Raw genomic sequence first — 19670 nt, 5'->3', positions numbered from 1 at the left:
ATTTCTGTAGCCAGGGGCATTAGATTTCCCTACATGCTCTACAGGAGATTGTGTAAAGATTGTACTTCCCAGGACACACTGGACTGAAGTAGAGACTAGTGGGAGATTCCAGATCTGAAGCCTGCAGAATAGTGAGCGCAGCTCTGGAGTATAATACAGGAGGTAACTCAGGATCAGTACAGGATCCGTAATGTAATGTATGTACACAGTGACTGCACCAGCAGAATAGTGAGTGCAGCTCTGGAGTATAATAATGGATGTAACTCAGGATCAGTACAGGATCCGTAATGTAATGTATGTACACAGCGACTGCACCAGCAGAATAGTGAGTGCAGCTCTGGAGTATAGTACAGGATGTAACTCAGGATCAGTAATGTAATGTATGTACACAGTGACTGCACCAGCAGAATAGTGAGTGCCGCTCTGGAGTATAATACAGGATGTAACTCAGGATCTGTAGTGTGATATATGTACACAATGACTCAACCAGCAGAATAGTGAGTGCAGCTCTGGAGTGTAATACAGGATGTAACTCAGGATCAGTACAGGATCAGTAATGTAATGTATGTACACAGTGACTGCACCAGCAAAATAGTGAATGCAGCTCTGGAGTATAATACAGGATGTAACTCAGGATCAGTACAGGATCAGTAATGTAATATATGTACACAGTGACTGCACCAGCAGAATAGTGAGTGCAGCTCTGGAGTATAATACAGGATGTAACTCAGAATCTGTACAGAATCAGTAATGTAATGTATGTACACAGTGACTGCACCAGCAGAATAGTGAGTGCAGCTCTGGAGTATAATAAAGGATGTAACTCAGGATCAGTAATGTAATGTATGTACACAGTGACTGCACCAGCAGAATAGTGAGTGCAGCTCTGGAGTATAATACAGGATATAACTCTATCCTGCTCTGGACTGTTTTCTAGATCTGGAGGTCCAGAAGCGTCACATGGCTTTAAGCAGTTTGTTCATGGAGCTCCTGATGGTGATGAATAACGCAAGTGTGACCACGGCTGAATCTCTGCGTGGAGCTCTGCTCAAGTGGATTGATAGCAAAGTGCAAGGCATGTTGGTGATGCCCCTCCTAACAGCAGCCTGCCAGAGCCTGGCATCGATTAAACACATGGCAGAGGCGACTGAGGCCTGTATACTGGCTTACTTTAAAGATGGTAAGTAACTCCTCCAGTCCCTACATGACAGTAGTTGCTGACGCCTCCATACTGTTTTTCTATTTTATGGGGACGACTGCTGTCACCTCTCCACCATCCAGCAGCCACATACGGCACTTTTGTTACATCCGTTTAGGTCATATAATCTGATCTATGTTTGCATTAAACACACTTAAAGGGACTATCCAGTTCAGATAACTCTTCTTATATACCCTTTATGGGAGCTAATGGAGGGGGCTTCCTCTATTCAAGATCCTCATAAAGCATTTACCCAGAGCTTTTCTCTCTCTTTTTTCGGAAGAGCTGTCCTCTATTGCACAGACCACTCATTGATGTCACTGGGCGCTCCACACTGCTGATTCCTGGAGGGTCCCTGTGCTGATCCGCTAGGGTCCTGGAGGGTTAATTCCTTCCAACAGCAGCAATACTAATCTTTCACAGGACCCCCTTAACACTTTAACTAGCTGGATTCTTCTGTTCCCCATTTAATTTCAGGACTTTCGTTTAGGGTATTAGTATGCAAATGATTGTTAGGAGGGTGATAACACGAGGAAAAGTTCCTGTGTCAGGGGTAGGATGACGGTGACAGACTGTGATCTGTATTCCTGATGTCTCTTACAGTTCCCCCATTCATATTCCACCACTTTCCTATTATAGGCACTTACAAAAAAAAGTTACATAACTAATCCTACCTGTGTTATACCTCAGAGCTGCATTCGCAAATCTCTCGGCATCTCCTCTGGTTCTCTTGTATTCTGAGTGCCATCGCCATGCAGTGGTGTGTCTGACTACAGGCAGAATTATGAATCCAGCTCTGGACTATAACACAAAAACAACCCAGGACTATTGCGTCATAAGTATTACTGATAGTTATACTGAGTATATTTAAAGTCGGCCCACCCTATTCCTTTCATTTCCAGAGACCCTGCACACCCAGAACCCAGGCTGGGGCCCGATCCTGGCATCCTTGCAAGTGCCCGAACTTACTACTGAAGAGTTTCTCCAAGAATGCCTCACCCTGGGCAGTTACCTAACACTTCACGTGTATGTTCTGCAATGTCTGAACCGAGAACAGACCCTCGCCAACGAGCTGCGGATGCTGGTGAAAATCTCCAAGTGGATTGAGCAGGCGCAGCCAAGGTAAAAACCTCATATAAAAAACCTCATATAAAATATCCCGTAGTCTGTAAATGGGCTGCAAGGGGATTATCCTTCCACTCCGCTTCCTTTTTCCAGTACTTGGATGCCGCCTGCTGCTGCTGCAAGCGCCAATTGGTGCGGCTCCTTAACCATTTATATATTTTTTTTTTTTTTTCGGCACCTTTATCTTTTTTCTTTTCTACCCATATTCCAGGAATCGTACATTTTTATTATTCTTCTATCAACTTAACTGTAAGAGGGCCTGTTTTCTGCAGAACATGTTGTAGCTTTGAATGTTACCATTCCTTTTACCATAGAATGTGTACTGCAGCAGGTTGCTAGCATTACTGTAAATGGTCCAGGATGTGCTTACCGGACCATGTACCTTCCCCTTTATCTGACTGGTCACATGACTGTGACATCACCCAGGTCCTGCATGCACAGTAAAGCTCTGTATACATGACTGGGACAGCACACAGGACCTATACACACAGCTGACTGATCACATGACTGTGACATCAGCAAGGTCCTGTCGGTATGTGGCTGTCTGTGCACAGCATATATAAACCTGCTTAATTTGAGACAGGTGTGAGAGGCGTGAGGCCTGTTCCCCATGTGTGTGGGATACCGTGATACCGTGATACCGTGAAGCCTGGCAGCCTGAAGGCAAAGACTAGATCCTGTGCGGATGCTAGTGGCCTTGGAAGGCAGCGGCTTTGAAGTGAAGCCTGGTACCTGAAAGGTCGAGCCTGGATCCTGTGCGGATGTCAGTGGCCTTTGAGGGAGAGCCGGCTTGAGTAAGAGTCCTGGAAGGCAGAGCCTGGATCCTGTGTGGATGTCAGTGGCCTTTGAGGGAACGATGGCTGGAGACCCCTACCTGGGAAGCCGCAGAGCCACAGTGGTGGCAGAGTAACGGACTGAGACAGCTATACCCGGCAAAGGTAATACCCGGTGCTATATGGACATTGTGATATGAACATTGCTACTTTATTACCTTGCCGTAAGCTGTACCCTGGAGCAAGTGGGCCGGTGTGCCACTTGGCTCATGAATTGTTTATGTGTGTAAACCTGCCGGTGGCGGACTAAGATGAACTGTGTGTGAACAGCGGTTTATGAAGTGCCATAATAAACTGCAACACTGTGTGAAAAACGTAAAGACATTGCACGTGTGCATTGATTGACGCAGCGAAGCGAGTTACCCCCAGTATGATGACGAGCGCTGCCTTACAAATGCAATAAAAAAAATGGGGGAGAGGGCTGAAGAATTCCAAATTTTGGCTATGTTCACACATCATGGGTTTTTTGGCGTCAATTTTCTGCAGCAAAGCCTGATCTTCAAGGGCATTTTGTTCAGAAATTTTCTTGCAGTTATGGTGCTTTTTTGGTGCATTTTTTGAGCGTTTTTTATGCATGTACATAAAGTTCTGTGAAAAAAAAGAACCCCGTTCTATTTTGGCATCAAAAACGCTGGAACAAATTTTGGTGCGTTTTTGATGCATTTTTTCAGTGTTTTTTTCACCACCCATTACTTCCTATGGCTGAAAAAACGCTGAAAGAAGTGACATGCTCTATTTTCCAAAAAACATGCAAGGCACAAAATCCTGAACAAAAAAAAAACCATGATGTGTGAACTAAGAATTTTCATAGATTTTGCTGGTACTGCAAAAGGCAGCTGAAAATGTGCATAAAAAACTGCATCAAAAACCGCAGAAAAAAACCATGATGTGTGAACATAGCCTTAAAAAAACCAAACATTTCCTCCATTATTTTTTTTTAAGTTTTTTTTTTTATTACAACGTTCTCTCTGCGGTAGTAAAAAAAAAAAAAAAAAAAAAAAAAAAGACCCGGAGTAATGATTCTACAACTTGTAGCGGGTTGTTTGAAAGTTTTTTTTAATTCTTCCGTTTCTCATTAATAGCATTAGGGGCACAGGATCTTGGGTATACTTCGTGCCACTAGGAGGCTCAACATTAGGTGGGCCGGTGGGCTATCCCCTCTCCTCGGACACGAGGCAGCTCAGCTTTAGACTAGTGTCCTTCGGAGGCAGACACAACCTGTATCAGATCTCCTGCATATTTTTTTTTTGTATTATCTTTTCAGATTTCTCCCATGTGCTATGGTTGGCCTCCACTTTTAGGTTGTTATCCACGAAGAACACACGGTGTGCGCCACAGTAGTGTAATTCCCTGAGGATGTCATTTCCGCCTGTCACACGTCCCTCATGGCTGCTGCAAGTGCCACATGCAACAGATTTTTGGTATTTACTGAAAAATCCCTTTCTCTTCGCCTTTGGGGGACACAGTTCTCGCCCTTATGACCCTTGGGCATGTTTTTCTTCCTCCTGGTGACAGCAGCATGCACCCATGGTTTCCTGTGTCCCCCATGAAGGCTATGGAAAATGGATTTTGCAGTAAGTACCAGGATCTAAGGGGTAAGGTTTCTCCTTGTGGAGAGTGACATGCCAGGTCTGGCATGCCAGTATGAGGAGACTTAAACACCTTGCATGCTCCTCTAGGAAATTAAATATGCAAATTGTCTCTTAAGAGAGATAGAGGACTTGAAGTCTAGCACCACCTGTTGGAAGCTGCAATCCAACAAGTCATTATCGACCCTTTAACAAGCCTTGAAATATGACTTAGGATAAAAGCCAAATCAGAATCTGAATTTGTAGACACGGTGATTTGGAGCATTGCCCCTCATCAGTACAAAGCAATGAATTGTAGGATTGCTACTTCCTGTAGGTGGCACTAGAGTTGAAGTCCTAGTCCTCTCTGAAGAGACAATTTCCATATTTAATTGCCTACAGGAGCATGCAAGGCGTTTAAGTCTCCTCATACTGGCGTGCCAGACCTGGCATGTCACTCTCCATAAGGAGAAACCTTACCCTTTAGATCCCAGTCTTAGTCTCTCACCCAGCCAAATCAGATCTCATGCTTTGTACTGACGAGGGGCAACAGCCCGAAACACCGTATCCACAAATTGAGATTCTGATTTGGCTTTTATCCTAAGTCATATTTCAAGGCTCATTAAAGGGTCGATAGTGACTTGTAGGATTGCTACTTCCAATAGGGGGCGCTAGAGTTCTCTTCCTCTCTGAAGAGACAATTTGCACAGTAAGTACTAAAAGTCCTTTTTATTTTTTCTTAATTTTTAGCTCCGTCAATGAAGAACCCAAACTCTTCCTGTGGATCCATAAGATTCTGCAGCTGTCTCTGATTCAGGTGGAGCAGAACGACATTGAAGTAACCGAGCATGTCCTCCGGACCCTGGTATCAGTCCAGGCTCGCCTCTGCCTCCTTGGTGAGGAAAGAATGTCTACTGGTATCCTGGGGGCTATTGGCCTTGGAAGAAAGTCTCCTCTCTCAGCCAGGTAAGGCCCCATGTCATAAGTGACACTTGGATCCTCTTTCCTTGCGTGAAGACATCTGTAAATGTTCAGAAACCTATTCTGTCCCCAAAAAATCTGTCTAGCAAATTCCAGTAAATAAAAGGGAGGGAGGAGGGGGATGCAGCTGCACTTTATTTCTGGGTCTGCAATTGCATGCTGTGAGAGGGGAGGAAGAGCAGAGATAGAAAGACACCAGATTACATGAGACTGCAGCAATAGCATCCCCACAAGGAAGAAACCACTCGTCACACCATGTAAAGTGATAAGGACGGAAAAGACTCCCTAAAATACAGAATATTGCCTTGCAGTATTCATTATAGAGTTACAGCTTCATACCCTTTATATACAGCCACACGAACCTTTGGGATGTGAGTTTTCTAAGTTGAGCTGAGATTGTGAGGTCTCTTTAGAGCGTGTCGCATAATCTCTTGTTTTATGCTTATTTCAGATTTCGGATTATCTCTCGTAGTCTGGCAGCCTTTATTTTAGCCCAGATTCCTGCTGAAAATCAAGTGCGCCTTAAGGCAGGGACTGGGCCTTATCTGTCGCCAAAAGCGCAACAGGTAACTGTATAACTTTACTATAAAACTAACTTTGAAACTTTGAGATGAGACGTGTAAGTATGGTCTTATCTTGCACAGATCCTGATGTCCGTATTGTTTTATTGCTCAGGGCATTATTCACTATTCTGCAGGCTTCAGAGCTGAAATATCCCAGTAATGCCTGCTTCATTAGGCTCTGAAAGTCTCAGATTGCACAGCCCAGTAATTACATGTTCCCCTGCATTCAGTGCCAGGCAAATGCCAGAGGGGTCGGTACTGGCAGTGGGCCACATACAATCCACAGAACTTTCAGTGCTCAAGACGCGACTACTGTTAAACTCTGGCAAAGCAGAAGCCATGCGCTCTCTGCTCCGCCATGCGCTCCCTGCTCCGCCATGCGCTCCCTGCTCCGCCATGCGCTCCCTGCTCCGCCATGCGCTCCCTGCTCCGCCATGCGCTCCCTGCTCCGCCATGCGCTCCCTGCTCCGCCATCCGCTCCCTGCTCCGCCATCCGCTCCCTGCTCCGCCATCCGCTCCCTGCTCCGCCATCCGCTCCCTGCTCCGCCATCCGCTCCCTGCTCCGCCATCCGCTCCCTGCTCCGCCATCCGCTCCCTGCTCCGCCATCCGTTCCCTGCTCCGCCATCAGCTCCCTGCTCCGCCATCCGTTCCCTGCTCCGCCATCAGCTCCCTGCTCTGCCATCAGCTCCCTGCTCTGCCATCAGCTCCCTGCTCTGCCATCAGCTCCCTGCTCCGCCATCCGCTCCCTGCTCCGCCATCCGCTCCCTGCTCCGCCATCCGCTCCCTGCCCCATTACTCACTTTGGCATGCTGGAAGCTGCGTCATGTTTTCGGCCCACCAGACGTCAGGATCATGCCAGGGACTTTACCTCATCGCATCACTTCTGCCAGGCCACAGACTGCAGTGAGGAGGAGGAGGAGGACACTACTGCTCATTGTGGAAGCTGGATTAGGGGAGTTTCAGGTTTTGTTTTTTTTTTATTGCTAGAGCAATGGAGGACTCAAAGAAGGATTAATATTATATGGGGCCACATAGGGTGTACTTTCATTAAGGAGGCCTAGTTGGGGGCATTATTACTATGTGGAGGGACGACGGGATCATTATCACTATTGGGAGGGACAAAGGGGGCATTATCACTATGGGGAGGGACAAAGGGGGCATTATCACTATGGGGAGGGACAAAGGGGCATTATCACTATGGGGAGGGACAAAGGGGGCATTATCACTATGGGGAGGGACAAAGGGGGCATTATCACTATGTGGAGGGACAAAGGGGGCATTATCACTATGTGGAGGCACAAAGGGGGCATTATCACTATGGGGAGGGACAAAGGGGCATTATCACTATGGGGAGGGACAAAGGGGGCATTATCACTATGGGGAGGGACAAAGGGGGCATTATCACTATGTGGAGGCACAAAGAGGGCATTATCACTATGGGGAGGGACAAAGGGGGCATTATCACTATGGGGAGGGACAAAGGGGGCATTATCACTATGTGGAGGGACAAAGGGGGCATTATCACTATGTGGAGGGACAAAGGGGGCATTATTACTATGGGGAGGGACAAAGGGGGCTATTACTATGGGGAGGGACAAAGGGGGCATTATTACTATGGGGAGGGACAAAGGGGGCATTATTACTATGGGGAGGGACAAAGGGGGCATTATTACTATGGGGAGGGACAAAGGGGCATTATTACTATGGGGAGAGACAAAGGGGCATTATTACTATGGGGAGGGACAAGGGGGATTATTACTATTGGAGGCACAAAGGGGCATTATCACTATGGGGAGGCACAAAGGGGCATTATCACTATGGGGAGGCACAAAGGGGGCATTATTACTATGGGGAGGGACAAAGGGGACATTATTACTATGGGGGGGCATTATCACTATGTGGAGGGACAAAGGGGGCATTATTACTATGTGGAGGTGCAAAAGGGGCATTATTACTATGTGGAGGGGCAAAGGGGCATTATCACTATGGGGAGGCACAAAGGGGGCATTATTACTATGTGGAGGGACAAAGGGGCATTATCACTATGGGGAGGCACAAAGCGGGCATTATCACTATGGGGAGGCACAAAGGGGGCATTATTACTATGAGGAGGCACAAAGGGGGCATTATTATTATGAGGAGGCACAAAGGGGGCATTATTACTATGGGGAGGGACAAAGGGGACATTATTACTATGGGGAGGGACAAAGGGGGCATTATTACTATGGGGAGGGACAAAGGGAGCATTATTACTATGGGGAGGGACAAAGGGGCCATTATTACTATGGGGAGGGACAAAGGGGGCATTATTACTTTGTGGAGGGACAAGGGGGCATTATTACTTTGTGGAGGGACAAGGGGGCATTATTACTATGTGGAGGGACAAAGGGGGCATTATTACTTTGTGGAGGGACAAGGGGGCATTATTACTATGTGGAGGGACAAGGGGGCATTATTACTATGTGGAGGGACAAGGGGGCATTATTACTATGTGGAGGGACAAGGGGGCATTATTACTTTGTCGAGGGACAAGGGGGCATTATTACTATGTGGAGGGACAGGGGGGCATTATTACTTTGTGGAGGGACAAAGGGGCATTATTACTTTGTGGAGGGACAAGGGGGCATTATTACTATGTGGAGGGACAAGGGGGCATTATTACTATGTGGAGGGACAAGGGGGCATTATTACTATGTGGAGGGACAAGGGGGCATTATTACTATGTGGAGGGACAAGGGGCCATTATTACTATGTGGAGGGACAAAGGGGGCATTATTACTTTGTGGAGGGACAAAGGGGGCATTATTACTATGTGGAGGGACAAGGGGGCATTATTACTATGTGGAGGGACAAGGGGGCATTATTACTTTGTGGAGGGACAAAGGGGGCATTATTACTTTGTGGAGGGACAAAGGGGGCATTATTACTATGTGGAGGGACAAGGGGGCATTATTACTATGTGGAGGGACAAAGGGGGCATTATTACTATGTGGAGGGACAAGGGGGCATTATTACTATGTGGAGGGACAAAGTGGCATTATTACTATGTGGAGGGACAAGGGGGCATTATTACTATGTGGAGGGACAAAGGGGGCATTATTACTATGTGGAGGGACAAGGGGGCATTATTACTATGTGGAGGGACAAGGGGGCATTATTACTATGTGGAGGGACAAAGTGGCATTATTACTATGTGGAGGGACAAGGGGGCATTATTACTATGTGGAGGGACAAGGGGGCATTATCACTATGGAGGGACAAAGCGGGCATTATCACTATGTTACAGCGATACCATACTTATATGTTATGCTCTGCTTCTTTTACAGACTTAAAAACATTATTTTACAAAAATGAATTTGTTTTTGCATCACCATATTCTGAGAGCTGTAATTTTTTAATTTTTTTTCCCAAATGAGCCATATTTATTGATAACATTTTTTTTTTTTACATATGACTTTTTATTCAATTTTAGTGGTGGGGCAGTATGATGAAAAAGCAGCTTTTTTGGTTTGTTTCTTAATTATTCTTTTAATGGTATTCGCCGTATGGGATGGATAACATGACCGTTTTATAGATCCGGTTGTTTCGGACACGGCGATACCATCTTTTTTCCATTTATATTTGTTTGATCACAAACGCTGCATTTTTTAGTGGCAAAACGGCTTTTTGTGATTTTTGTGCTTTTCCTTTTTTTCTTTCCCTTTGGGACATGTATATATTTTTACTTTGATCTCTGCGCTCATGCACTTTAGTACTCGTATACTGCAGTGCCTGAGACCCGACTGTGAGTCACTGACTGTGCCTTGAGACCCTGCTTATAGCTGGATCCCACAGGCCACCGTACCCTGGGTTCATCAGATGACCTCGGGTACCATGCCAGTGATCGGCACCCGCGAACGTGGGGTGGTTGATCCTTCCATAGGGGGTCTTTTAACCACTTAGATACCGCCGTGGTCGACCTGCAGGACTTTGACATAAGTTTAGTGATGTCTTCACCCACACGGTAATATATATGTCTATATTACAGGCATTAAATACCGTGGAGTCCTTGACGTCTGGTAAACAGTATGTGGAGTACCAGGAGCAGATCTCGCAGGCCGTTCAGTTTATCCGCTACCCGGGCCACTGTCTTCAGGACGGGAACACGCTGCTAGCCCTCCTAATCAACTCCCTGTACCCAGAAGTGCATTATCTGAATATTATCCGATAACCTGGGAAGATTCCGCATCTGGGACCTTTTTTTTTATGTTTTTTTTTCTTTCCCTCCATGTTTTGGTGACTACTTTTTTTCCCCACGCATTTCATATTTTTAGAACAAAAAAAAAATGTATTGATGTTTGTGTGTGCAATAGTCAAAGAAAGAAAAGTTATCTTATGTGTCGAGTCTGGCGGAGAGATATATTCTGTATAAAAGTCATCAGTAAAGGACATAGGAAAGGAAATTGGACATAAGATTCCGGCATGTGCCGCCTTAAGGGGAATCTCCACCCAAACTTTTATTTTTAATCTGATTACTAATGGAGGCTAAAAATGGGATGACGTGACGTGATTGCTGTCAAGCTGCTTTTCTTCTCTTTTGTCAGAGGTACAATTCGTTTTACCCATTTAGATCCATTAAGTTTAATTTTGGAGTAATTATATCTGTGTCCACAAGAGGGCAGTATTATATTAAATTCTAGGTTAAGGGGGAGAAGTAGAAATATTCTTCCGATGGGGGAGAACGGGCCCAGGACAAAGTATATAAAGTCTGCGCTCCTTCCCGAGACCTGAAGGCACAGACATATAGAATATAAGAGTGTATTTAGCAAATGTTAATTATTTTATCACCTCACCGTTGGAGGAATGTTTACCGCACCACTAATGTGAATATCAGTTGCAGTCGGAGTTGCCCTTTCATTGTACCTATAGAGTTGTTTATTACTACTTGATGGCAATTTTTACAGTCCCCTTAATATAGAGTGACAGTGCCAAAATAAAGACACCGCCGTGATCCGCTGTGCCTGAAGGACGCAAGTGAGATTTAGTTATCTTATTGGATAGTTTGGAAGACGGATTAAAGGTGTTTGGGTCAGCAGCTGAAGGGTTAATTGCCAAACCAGAAATGTATATGTGTATTATGTGTCTGTAGTTACTAGTGGAAGTGATGTATGATGTATATGTGGTTTATTTATAAAAAGGGCTTTCATCATTATGTAACTCGCCTCTTGTCTGCCATTTGTCGGGGACTAATCAATCAACATACCGGATATAGGATCTGTACAGAAGCTGAACATAAGTAACTGAACGCGAACGTTCCCCCTAATAGCAAGCCGATGCACTGTGTATATACATTACTTATCCTGTACTGATTCTGAGTTACATCCTGTATTATACTCCAGAGCTGCACTCACTATTCTGCTGGTGCAGTCACTGTGTACATACATTACATTACTGATCCTGTACTGATCCTGAGTTACATCCTGTATTATACTCCAGAGCTGCACTCACTGTGTACATACATTACATTACTTATCCTGTACTGATCCTGAGGTACATCCTGTATTATACTCCAGAGCTGCACTCACTATTCTGCTGGTGCAGTCACTGTGTACATACATTACATTACTGATCCTGTACTGATCCTGAGTTACATCCTGTATTATACTCCAGAGCTGCACTCACTATTCTGCTGGTGCAGTCACTGTGTACATACATTACATTACTGATCCTGTACTGATCCTGAGTTACATCCTGTATTATACTCCAGAGCTGCGCTCACTGTGTACATACATTACATTACTTATCCTGTACTAATCCTGAGTTACATCCTGTATTATAATCCAGAGCTGCGCTCTCTATTCTGCTGGTGCAGTCACTGTGTACATACATTACATTACTGATCCTGAGTTACATCCTGTATTATACTCCAGAGCTGCACTCACTATTCTGCTGGTGCAGTCTCTGTGTACATACATTACATTACTTATCCTGTACTGATCCGGAGTTACATGCTGTATTATACCCCAGAGCTGCACTCACTATTCTGCTGGTGCAGTGACTGTGTACATACATTACATTACTTATCCTGTACTGATCCGGAGTTACATCCTGTATTATACCCCAGAGCTGCACTCACTATTCTGCTGGTGCAGTGACTGTGTACATACATTACATTACATATCCTGTACTGATCCTGAGTTACATCCTGTATTATACTCCAGAGCTGCACTCACTGTGTACATACATTACATTACTGATCCTGTACTGATCCTGAGTTGCATCCTGTATTATACCTCAGAGCTGCACTCACTGTGTACATACATTACATTACTGATCCTGTACTGATCCTGAGTTACATCCTGTATTATACTCCAGAGCTGCACTCACTGTGTACATACATTACATTACAGATACTGTACTGATCCTGAGTTACATCCTGTATTATACTCCAGAGCTGCACTCACTATTCTGCTGGTGCAGTCACTGTGTACATACATTACATTACTGATCCTGTACTGATCCTGAGTTACATCCTGTATTATACCCCAGAGCTGCACTCACTATTCTGCTGGTGCAGTCACTGTGTACATACATTACATTACTGATCCTGTACTGATCCTGAGTTACATCCTGTATTATACCCCAGAGCTGCACTCACTGTTCTGCTGGTGCAGTCACCGTGTATATACATTACTTATCCTGTACTGATCCTGAGTTACATCCTGTATTATACTCCAGAGCTGCACTCACTGTGTACATACATTACATTACTGATCCTGTACTGATCCTGAGTTGCATCCTGTATTATACTCCAGAGCTGCACTCATTATTCTGCTGGTGCAGTCACTGTGTACATACATTACATTACTGATCCTGAGTTACATCCTGTATTATACTCCAGAGCTGCACTCACTATTCTGCTGGTGCAGTCTCTGTGTACATACATTACATTACTTATCCTGTACTGATCCGGAGTTACATGCTGTATTATACCCCAGAGCTGCACTCACTATTCTGCTGGTGCAGTGACTGTGTACATACATTACATTACTTATCCTGTACTGATCCTGAGTTACATCCTGTATTATACTCCAGAGCTGCACTCACTGTGTACATACATTACTGATCCTGTACTGATCCTGAGTTACATCCTGTATTATACTCCAGAGCTGCACTCACTATTCTGCTGGTGCAGTCACTGTGTACATACATTACATTACTGATCCTGTACTGATCCTGAGATACATCCTGTATTATACTCCAGAGCTGCACTCACTGTGTACATACATTACATTACTGATCCTGTACTGATCCTGAGTTGCATCCTGTATTATACCTCAGAGCTGCACTCACTGTGTACATACATTACATTACTGATCCTGTACTGATCCTGAGTTACATCCTGTATTATACTCCAGAGCTGCACTCACTGTGTACATACATTACATTACAGATACTGTACTGATCCTGAGTTACATCCTGTATTATACTCCAGAGCTGCACTCACTATTCTGCTGGTGCAGTCACTGTGTACATACATTACATTACTGATCCTGAGATACATCCTGTATTATACTCCAGAGCTGCACTCACTATTCTGCTGGTGCAGTCTCTGTGTACATACATTACATTACTTATCCTGTACTGATCCGGAGTTACATGCTGTATTATACCCCAGAGCTGCACTCACTATTCTGCTGGTGCAGTGACTGTGTACATACATTACATTACTTATCCTGTACTGATCCGGAGTTACATCCTGTATTATACCCCAGAGCTGCACTCACTATTCTGCTGGTGCAGTGACTGTGTACATACATTACATTACTTATCCTGTACTGATCCTGAGTTACATCCTGTATTATACTCCAGAGCTGCACTCACTGTGTACATACATTACATTACTGATCCTGTACTGATCCTGAGTTGCATCCTGTATTATACCTCAGAGCTGCACTCACTGTGTACATACATTACATTACTGATCCTGTACTGATCCTGAGTTACATCCTGTATTATACTCCAGAGCTGCACTCACTGTGTACATACATTACATTACAGATACTGTACTGATCCTGAGTTACATCCTGTATTATACTCCAGAGCTGCACTCACTATTCTGCTGGTGCAGTCACTGTGTACATACATTACATTACTTATCCTGTACTGATCCTGAGTTACATCCTGTATTATACTCCAGAGCTGCACTCACTGTGTACATACATTACATTACAGATACTGTACTGATCCTGAGTTACATCCTGTATTATACTCCAGAGCTGCACTCACTATTCTGCTGGTGCAGTCACTGTGTACATACATTACATTACTGATCCTGTACTGATCCTGAGTTACATCCTGTATTATACCCCAGAGCTGCACTCACTATTCTGCTGGTGCAGTCACTGTGTACATACATTACATTACTGATCCTGTACTGATCCTGAGTTACATCCTGTATTATACCCCAGAGCTGCACTCACTGTTCTGCTGGTGCAGTCACCGTGTATATACATTACTTATCCTGTACTGATCCTGAGTTACATCCTGTATTATACTCCAGAGCTGCACTCACTGTGTACATACATTACATTACTGATCCTGTACTGATCCTGAGTTGCATCCTGTATTATACTCCAGAGCTGCACTCATTATTCTGCTGGTGCAGTCACTGTGTACATACATTACATTACTGATCCTGAGTTACATCCTGTATTATACTCCAGAGCTGCACTCACTATTTTGCTGGTGCAGTCTCTGTGTACATACATTACATTACTTATCCTGTACTGATCCGGAGTTACATGCTGTATTATACCCCAGAGCTGCACTCACTATTCTGCTGGTGCAGTGACTGTGTACATACATTACATTACTTATCCTGTACTGATCCTGAGTTACATCCTGTATTATACTCCAGAGCTGCACTCACTGTGTACATACATTACTGATCCTGTACTGATCCTGAGTTACATCCTGTATTATACTCCAGAGCTGCACTCACTATTCTGCTGGTGCAGTCACTGTGTACATACATTACATTACTGATCCTGTACTGATCCTGAGATACATCCTGTATTATACTCCAGAGCTGCACTCGCTATTCTGCTGGTGCAGTCACTGTGTACATACATTACATTACTGATCCTGTACTGATCCTGAGTTACATCCTGTATTATACTCCAGAGCAGCACTCACTGTGTACATACATTACATCACTGATCCTGTACTGATCCTGAGTTACATCCTGTATTATACTCCAGAGCTGCACTCACTATTCTGCTGGTGCAGTCACTGTGTACATACATTACATTACTGATCCTGTACTGATCCTGAGTTACATCCTGTATTATACTCCAGAGCAGCACTCACTGTGTACATACATTACATCACTGATCCTGTACTGATCCTGAGTTACATCCTGTATTATACCCCAGAGCTGCACTCACTATTCTGCTGGTGCAGTCACTGTGTACATACATTACATTACTGATCCTGTACTGATCCTGAGTTACATCCTGTATTATACTCCAGAGCTGCACTCACTATTCTGCTGGTGCAGTCACTGTGTACATACATTACATTACTGATCCTGAGTTACATCCTGGATTATACTCCAGAGCTGCACTCACTATTCTGCTGGTCCAGCCGCTCCCTCTCTCCTCACACACATATTTTACATATATACACAATAATAACTACTTACACTACTGACTTCTGGTCCGGTTACCAAAAAAAAAATAATAACCACAAACAATAAATAAAATAAACATAAACAAAATAAACAATAGCTGACAAATATGTACAAACTTTTTTTTTTTAATTAATATAAAATAAATACTAACTATACAAATATATACAATACTAAACAAAATATCCCACACTCAAGCCCACCAGTCCCAACCCCGGCACTGACCTGAGAGCTGGTCCTGCGCCTCATGCCTCAGTCCATGTCCAACGTCCATAGGCCAGATCAGGCAGTGCCAGTTTTTCACCCAAATAATCAGTGTCCCAAAGCCCCACAAGATGAACCCACCTCCCCCCTTTTCCCACCACCCAACCTAACACCTACACCCAAATCCATATCCTTATATACAATATATACAGAAACAAACAATACAATAACAAACAATACAATAACCACAACTGACAAAGCCCAAGTTCGGCGCCTGCAGCCCTACATCACTGTCTACTGATCAAAACAAAACAAAAATCTATGGTGTCAGCGGCAGCCCACCACCAGGAGAGGAGATGACCAGACTAGGGCACACTAAAAGAAAAGCCCCTCCAGAGGAGAGCGGCCCTTCGTGTACCCAGTCGCTCATACTCCAGACAACGCACCTTCACCAGGTCACCGAGTATGGTCCTAAACACATCGTCCACTGGGAGGATTTTCCGTTGCGTCGATACTAAGCAACGTGCGTTCCACGTGTGATACCTAACCACTGCGCTAGAAATAAGATGCAGCGGTCCCGACCACCCAGGTCCCCGAATGCTCCATAGGCCCATTCCGCATAAGAGAGACCGGCCAGCCGGGGCCAGCCAATGGAGGCGCCCACCCTGTTGTACACCTCTGTGTTAAAGGGACAGCGAAGCAGGAAGTGGTCCATGCTTTCAAGCATGGTACCACAATGCTCCCGGGGACAGTTCCTGTCCTCAGAGCTCCTACACTTCAGATTATCCCTCACACACAGTTTCCCATGGAAGCAGCGCCAAGTCAAGTCCCAAAACTTCGAGGGGATCCTGAAAGAATTCAAAAGATGCGGACCCACCCCAAGATCCCGACTTGGGCAATCCCTGAGCGCCAGAGGCCTCTGAAAATGGGTCAACAGAACCCTTTTGTCAAGGAGCTTCCTTGGCAGAGTCCTGACCTCCCACATTCCCAGACCCCACCGGCGAATTACCTTCAGAACCACGGTAGCGTAAGCCGGGAGATGTCCATGCGGTGTGTGTAGATCCTTCACTTGCCCTCCTGTCTCCCATTCCTGGAAGAAAGGCTGAAACCATCCCCTACAGGAGAATACCCACGGAGGAGCCCTCTCTTTCCATAGGTTTGCAATATTGATCTTAATGAAGGTATTCACAAGGAATACCACAGGGTTGACCATACCCAACCCTCCTAGTATCCTCGTACGGTAAGTAACCTCCCTCTTGACCAGGTTCAGTCTATTCCCCCATAACAGTTGGAAGAACAAACTGTAGACCCGAGTCCAGAGAGGCTCTGGCAAGATGCACACACTGCCCAGATAGATCAGCAAAGGGAGCAGGTAGGTTTTAATCAGGTTTACCCTTTCCCTTAGGGTCAAAGACCAACCCTTCCATTGGTTCACCTTCTGAGTGGCGATCTCTAGCCTGCTGTCCCAATTTTGTTTGGGGTAATCCCCCTGGCCAAATTCGATGCCAAGAACTTTTGCAGAGACTTTGGGTCCTGGAAGGGTGTCCGGGAGATCAAAACCATGATCTCCTCCTCCCAGCCAGAGACTCTCACACTTATCCCGGTTGATCTTAGACCCGGATACCTCCGAGTAGCGATTTACCTCTGACATCAGCCATTCTGCCTCCCCATCAGAGGAAACAAAAACGGTGATGTCATCGGCATACGCCACCACTCTCAGAGTGGATTCTGGTGCTGCCCAGTCCATCCCGATCCCAGCCAACGATCCACGCTCCAGCCTCCTAAGAAGTGGGTCAATCGCAAACGCGTACAGCAGCGGGCTCAAGGGACAACCCTGGCGAACACCACATCCAACCTCAAAAGAGCTGCCAATCCAACCGTTCACAAGCGGGAAACTCTCTGCCCCAGCGTGCAAGGTCTTAAGCTAATCAACAAACCCCCCCCCGGCAGGCCATACCTCAGAAGGACAGACCAGAGGTACTCATGATTAACCCGATCAAACGCTTTTGCCTGATCCAATGACAGCATGTACCCCTTCCAGTGGCCAGCCCTACCCTGCTCCACAGCCTCTCGGACACAGAGTACAGCACTAATCTTACTGCGGCCCGGAACAGAGCAATGCTTGCCTCCCGAAAGGAGTCGGGGCACAAATTTCACCAGCCGATTAAACAGCACCTTTGCCAAAACCTTCCTGTCTGCATTGAGAAGCGCTATGGGACGCCAATTCTCAATGCAAAATGGGTCCTTACCCTTTGACAAGATGATCAGGGCAGACCTCCTCATTGACTTTGGCAGAGTGCCCGAGGAAAGACACTCATTGAATACCTCAGTCAAGAGGGGAACCAAGGCGTCCTTAAAGGTCTTATAGAATTCAGATGTTAAGCCATCTGGACCGGGAGATTTCTTTAGGGCAAGCCCTTCAATCGCCAACTTAACTTCCTCTTCCCTGATCATCTCTGTCAAAACGCCAAGAGAGGGGTCTATCCCTGGTTCTGGGATGGCTTCAGCCAGAAAAGCCGACATCTCATCCCAATCCAGATCCCTCTTCCCCAAGAGGTGCGAGTAGAAGGATCTGATGACCTCCAGGATCCCTGATCCGGATCTTTTCAGGGAACCCGCAGTGTCAACCAGTCCTGTAACAACTTTACTATTCACTGACATCTTGCAGTTTCTGTAAGGGTCGGGCGAGCGGTACTTCCCGTAATCCCTCTCAAAAACCAAAGATGCGTGTCTATCATACTGACACCTTATTAGCAAAGATTTCATTCTGGAGATCTCCTTGCGGCTACCTCCAGTTGAGACAATATGCTCGAGTTTCCTCCTCAGGCCCTGATACAGGCGGTACCTGTCCAGGCTCCTGAGGCTCGAGAACTGGCGGAAGAATCTCGCCACCCTTTTATTGAACATCTCCCACCACTCTGACTTACTACTACAAAGATCCAGTAAGGGTACCTGGCTCTGAAGAAAATCCTCAAAGGACTGTCTTATCTTCGCTTCTTCCTAGAGAGACGAATTGAGTCTCCAAAAGCCTCTTCCCATCCGGGCGGTCTCTGTAACATTCAGAGAAAACAAAATCAAACAGTGATCGGAGAACTCCACCTCAACAACAGATACTGCTGAAGAGACGGCTTTCTCCTTTAAATAAAACCTGTCTATCCTGGAGCTACAGCTACCTCTATGATAGGTGAACCCCTCGTGGCCTGCGGTGTGCCGGATGTGGACATCCACCAGGCGAGCCTCACTAGCTATACTATTAAGGGCGACTCTATCATAAGTCAGCTTGTCTCTGGAACCTCCTCTATCCCGGGGCCTTGTGACAGTGTTAAAGTCCCCTCCAAAGACGACCTGCCGATTCGTAAAAAGATAGGGCTTGATCCTCATGAAGAGACACTTCCGGTCCCACTTAGATTGGGGACCATAGATGTTAATGAGCCGGAGCTCTTGTCCCTTCATGAGGACATCTAATATCAGGCACCTCCCCATTTCTAGCTCAATAACCCGTCGGCATTCTACCGGTGCGGAAAAAA

The 19670-nt window shown here is 45.6% G+C and overlaps 1 protein-coding gene across 1 annotated transcript in view; it reads left to right on the top strand.

Moving 5' to 3' along the window:
- Window positions 1-11465, top strand: part of EPG5 (ectopic P-granules 5 autophagy tethering factor) — a 107314-nt gene extending 95849 nt beyond the window's left edge. Inside the window, exons 40-44 of the mRNA XM_073680458.1 lie at window positions 938-1180; window positions 2101-2320; window positions 5475-5690; window positions 6157-6271; window positions 10297-11465. Of these exons, the coding sequence (XP_073536559.1) occupies window positions 938-1180; window positions 2101-2320; window positions 5475-5690; window positions 6157-6271; window positions 10297-10479 (977 nt within the window). The 3' untranslated portion in view covers window positions 10480-11465. The remainder of the gene's footprint in view (window positions 1-937; window positions 1181-2100; window positions 2321-5474; window positions 5691-6156; window positions 6272-10296) is intronic.
- The last annotated feature ends 8205 nt before the right edge of the window (window positions 11466-19670 follow it).

This window comes from Phyllobates terribilis, unplaced genomic scaffold (assembly GCF_046119375.1).
Source record: "Phyllobates terribilis strain yellow unplaced genomic scaffold, ASM4611937v1 Scaffold_1__5_contigs__length_1240528914, whole genome shotgun sequence".
NCBI classification, from domain to species: domain Eukaryota; kingdom Metazoa; phylum Chordata; class Amphibia; order Anura; family Dendrobatidae; genus Phyllobates; species Phyllobates terribilis.
This window is presented reverse-complemented; position numbering and strand designations above follow the sequence as displayed.